The 5,196-nt window shown below is 34.4% G+C and overlaps 2 protein-coding genes across 2 annotated transcripts in view; one reads left to right on the forward strand and one right to left on the reverse strand.

Moving 5' to 3' along the window:
• Positions 1-2,310, forward strand: part of gtpbp3 (GTP binding protein 3, mitochondrial) — a 25,738-nt gene extending 23,428 nt beyond the window's left edge. The window contains 3 exon segments of the mRNA XM_016235781.1: positions 574-873; positions 2,078-2,234; positions 2,236-2,310. Of these exon segments, the coding sequence (XP_016091267.1) occupies positions 574-873; positions 2,078-2,234; positions 2,236-2,310 (532 nt within the window).
• A 1,868-nt stretch (positions 2,311-4,178) lies between these two features.
• plvapb (plasmalemma vesicle associated protein b) overlaps positions 4,179-5,196 on the reverse strand; it is a 5,409-nt gene continuing 4,391 nt past the window's right edge. The window contains exon 5 of the mRNA XM_016235792.1: positions 4,179-4,543. The gene's annotated coding sequence lies outside the window, so the exon portion shown is untranslated. The remainder of the gene's footprint in view (positions 4,544-5,196) is intronic.

A 5,196-nucleotide genomic window follows, 5' to 3' on the forward strand; every position in this document is an offset into this window, starting at 1 on the left:
ACATATGCCTATATAATATCTTTGTATCTATGAATAAATGTAAGTATTGAGAATACATTTGAATGTGTGTTTTCTTGCTTCCCGGCCGTATTTACACTTTAAGGAACTGAGAATTCTTCAAGGCGGCAAAGAGATATCGAGGGATCAATTGTTATTTTTTATTAACAATTAGTTTTAAAACAGAAAAAAAAATCAGTCCTGCATATTCAAACAAATTATTTATGAAAAATTTTGCAAAAATAATTATATCATAATAAAAAGGTTTATCATAATTTAATTGCGGTTATCTTTTTTAAGTTTTATTTTATCAAATGCAGTGATATTCAAACATTTTTAAGCGTGCCCAAAAGTGTCTAAGTGCCATCATTGCACATTAGACCCTCCCTTTGTCACAGTTTTCCTTTGTTTGTTGCAGTGAATTATATTTTTCTGCCTGTACAGTATGCTGTGATTTACTAAAGAGATGGCATAGACAGGAAGTGGCCACTTTGTTTCTACGAGGTCAAAGGTTGTAAGATGCTGACCAGGTTCAGGAAACAGGCTTAAGAAACGACCTTCCGCTGCTGCCCACAGGGTGGAGCAGGTAGATCTGCCTCTTGTGGTCGTCGACTTGACACAGCTTCCTTCAGAGCCCCAGCTAGTGCCTGTCTTCCTCAGTGGACACTTGAAGAGTATCCTTGAGCACTCATCTCACAGGAGGGAGTGCATCCGGATCCTCAACAAAAGTGACCGCATCTCCGCCGAGCACAAGCGCAGCATCCAGGCGGCCCTCGAGGAGGCTGGTGATGTTCCTCCTGCTTGCATTTTGTTATGTCACACCAGAGATGGCCTGGAGGATCTCCTGTCTATAATACAGAACAGACTAAAGACTCTGTGAGTGGAAATTATCAACCCAGAAAGCAGTTCTATAATTATTCAAATATTCAGATATTTAGATGCTGTAAACAGAAGTGATGCACCAAAATGAAAGTTCTGGGCCGAAACAAAAACCGAAAATTCAGGATCCACTTGACAGAAAATGGAAAATAAATCTGATTTAATAACCAAATGTATTTGATAATCAAAACGGACTTGTACAAACATTTAAATTGCACATAATGTAGTTTTTATGTCATTGTTTTTAAATAACATGATTATGTTTCTACTTCAATTTGTTGTTGAAATATAAACGCTTAAACGGTGACTGGAATAAAAACTGATTTATTCAAACATACATTTAAGAATGAAGACAACAGGTTAAGTAAAAATATAATGAATATGTAATATATTTAGCAAAATGCTCCTTTCTAGAGTTATTTTTTCTAGCTGACTATCGAGTTAAAATGGCCTATATTGAATGTCTTTACTGAGGTAAATATGACATTACGTGACATTGTTTACAAGCTGTTTTATTGATGTTTTTTGCAGTTGAAACACAGATTGAGCGATTACATGATATGATAAATTTCAGTAAGTTCTTCTGTTTCTTTCAACACCTTCTGATGTTCACATTTATTTCTTGCTATAACTAGTAGTAAAGTGGAAGAGATCATCGGTTTGACTCGCTTGAAATGAGACGTCTACAGTGATCTGTCACGACACATTAAAGAGCGTCAAAAACCCATTTATTGTTTGTAGTTCGTGATATTATAATTGACCAATAATTGACAGAATTTGAAAGCTGAGACATTGTTTTATATTAAAAGTAACAAAACACAAAGCTCATTGGCAGATGCTACAAATAATGTTCAGTGAAGTTCACACATCAGCAGAAAACATCACAGACTAAAAGATTGATCTTGAGATTTAAGAATCCATATCATATTGATTAAAAACGAGAAATCCATGTTGTTAATCCAGGACTAGCGTCCACACAGCTGACAGCTTTACCTGTTGTAGTTTATCCACGTTGTGTGCACAATACTGACACAGTCAAAACACGTCATCAGAGAAACAGTAATTAAACATCCCTTATTTGGTCAATGATTCCGTCCCTCCAAAACCAGCTGGATATTTTCGGTTACCTACATTTTGATGCATTTCTAAAGCAAACCAAATTATGACACTTTTATAAAGTATTATATCCCTGTCTGTTCAGATGTGGCGAACCACTGATCAGCAGCCCGAGTCTGACACAGAGCCGGCACTGGACTCACCTGCAGAAGAGCGTGGAGGCTTTACAGCAGTACTAGCAGTACAGGGATGTGAATCTGGTGCTGACGGCAGAAGGGCTTCATTTGGGCCTCACCAGCCTGGGGCAGGATCACTGGTAGAGTTGGTGCTGAGGAAATTTTAGACGTCAATTTCAAAGACTTTTGTATTGGGAAATAGAACAATTCTATATATGAGAACAAAAAAAGATGTTCACGTGTTTATGAGTTTATTTGTAGTTCTAAAATAAAAATCAGACTTGCAGTCATTGAAAGAAACTATTATTTTCCGTACATGTTCAAAAGGTTGGGCTCAGTAAGATTTTTTGTTTTATTTAAAGAATTAATACTTTTATCCATGATCAAAAGTGACAGTGAAGTAAAAATATATATTTTAAATAAATGCTGTTCTTTCAAAAGTTCTATTCATTAAAGAATCCTGTAAAAATGTATCATGGTTTCCACAAAAAAAAAACTAATAAGCAGCAAAAACTGTTTTTAACATTTGACGTGTCTCTGAAGACTGGAGTAATGGCTGGTAAAAATTCCGTTTTACATCACATGAATAAATTGCTTTTTAAAATATTTAAAAATGGAAAAAAGTTATTTTAAATTGTGATAATGTTTCACAAAATGACTGTTTTTACTTTGATCAAATAAATGCAGCCTTGGAGAGCAGAAGATTTTAAAAACATTTAAGAAATCTTACCGACCCCAAACTTTGACAAGTAGTGTATATTATGTTGATTTCCAACTTTTCACACTTAATACATAGGGATTGTTCACAATAATTACAAAAGGTGTAAATGTTCATTGATGCTCATTGGGGATCAAGAGCAGGCTCATCAGTTTAAATTATTATTTTGTCTCAAGGTAATTATGTAATTATCTTATGTATCTTCTAAAGGGCAGTACTAAATAAAAAAAGATGATAACAATTTAACTGATAAAATGTTTAAAATTTTGGGAAAAAATGTAGTCAGTCAACAAAAGAGTGCACTGTAACCGGAGAAATTTTTCATTTTATATTGCATATAGTAGGCAGAGTTTCAAATCTCGGCTCCGCCTAAAACAATTAAATTTCCTCCCAATGGTTCTTTTTAAAGGGATGACTTCACACTAGCCTTGGCAGGAGGAATTCTTATTTGTTCTGGGCGCATTGAGCTCAAACACGCTGGCGGCGATCTGATGCAGCTGAGCATTCTCTGTGTTCAACTGTACTGGCTGTTTAGGAAGGAGGTGTTCTGAAACTGTCCCCACGGCCCTTTGTTCTCCTGTCAATCTGACATTCATTTAAATGTGTATGTGTGCTTGCTGAACTCTTCACCCGTTTGACGACATTGTGCTTCGAGGAGCTGTGCACAGCACGCTGTACCTTCTGCCTTCCTCTCCTTCATGACGCTGTTGTTTCTGCTGATCAGTGGGGTTAAAAAGATCCCATAAATCTCACTGGCCTGTATTAGGTTGGTGGAGAGGCCAAAATGTTCAGAAGGAACTAATGGTGTTATAAATTTGATAGAGAATGCATAAAGAAAATGATTTACAAATCTCGGCACAGAACACGTTCAGCATCAACAAATGTTCTGTCTTTTGTTTCCTTCTCTTTATATTCAGCACACCACACCCAAAACCTGAATCTTTAAATTGTAGCATGTCATCAGAGTTCATGTTTAATATTTTAAATATATTTTGTTATCAATTACAATTAGTAATAGGCCAATCTTTGTTACACAACATTCATAATGACATCCATAATGTAAAAGTATATGCAGCTGTGTCCAAAAAATAAATAAATAAAAGTTTTTTTTTAAATAAAAAATATTATAAGATCAGCTTTGATTAGTGAGCTAGAAATGTTTTATATTTCTTCATTTTATGTCATAACTTTCCTTTGTTTTAACTTTAAGTACAGGTTTAATAAAAAAAAGAAAGAAAAAGGAGTTGATTTTTAAACCTATTTATTTATTCAAGACAGTAAGACCAACATATAAAAAAAACTGTTAAAGGTCATTAAAACCTGTTCAAACAAGTAATTGTTGAAACACAATTATGTGTAAAGAATATTATATACATCACAGCACATGTGGAATATTCACAGAACAATTGTATTTAATATTAATTGTGTGCTTGTAGGAAAGGCAGTCTCACATTTTTAGGTCCGCACCACTCTAAATAACAGAATCAGACCTCAGAAGTACATCATGTCATGCAAGTTCACAGCCCATGATGCTTAAATACAACTATACAGTGAACTAAACATTAGAGTGCATGTACATTTACAGTGATCCACAGTGACAACATTATTTACTAAAGAGATCACAGGCTCAAAATCAGGAAACTCCCGCACACAAGACACATTTAAAAACTCAGAGTCCGGCCTTGAGATTCAGATCATTCCCTTCTCCATACCCAGCCTGCGGAAAAGAGTGAAAACAATAAAAAAAGACATTCTGAATGACTCCGCCTGAAATGTGTAATTAACATAAGTCCTCCAAACAAAGAATGAGCTCTTAAAAATTTAAACCTTAAAGGGTTTTTAATAGTACTTTAGCAAAACATTTAATATTTTCACATTATATGCCACTGTTTGACTAATATACACTGTAAAAAAGGATTGTGATTTAAACAGTAAAAGACTGTAAAAATGCTACAGTAAAAACCCTGTTAACTGGTTAACAGTAAGTTTCCATACTATATTCGGTGAATAAATGTAATTACATTTAATGTAATTTTACAGTAAAATACTGTTAAAAATACGTTTTTTCGAAGTGAAAAATAAAAAGTCATTGTATAATTTACAGTGAAAAAACGTAAATTGACACAATCCAGCCAAAGACACTCCCTGCATGACACTTCATATTTGATGTTTTTTTGTTGAAATAACATGTTTCTTCTTAGTTTTTTCTTATCAGTTGTGTCGGGTTTAATCTTACATCTAATGTTGTTAAATGAATGCTTATTGCATTATTTCAGTATCGTGTGTCACCGTGATGGGGTTTAGTGTTTGTGTGAATGACACGGTGTGCACCTTCTATATATAAGTATTGCCCTCCTCAGCTCGTAGAAA

This window comes from Sinocyclocheilus grahami, unplaced genomic scaffold (genome assembly GCF_001515645.1).
Source record: "Sinocyclocheilus grahami isolate Dianchi unplaced genomic scaffold, SAMN03320097.WGS_v1.1 scaffold474.1, whole genome shotgun sequence".
In the NCBI taxonomy this organism is placed as follows: domain Eukaryota; kingdom Metazoa; phylum Chordata; class Actinopteri; order Cypriniformes; family Cyprinidae; genus Sinocyclocheilus; species Sinocyclocheilus grahami.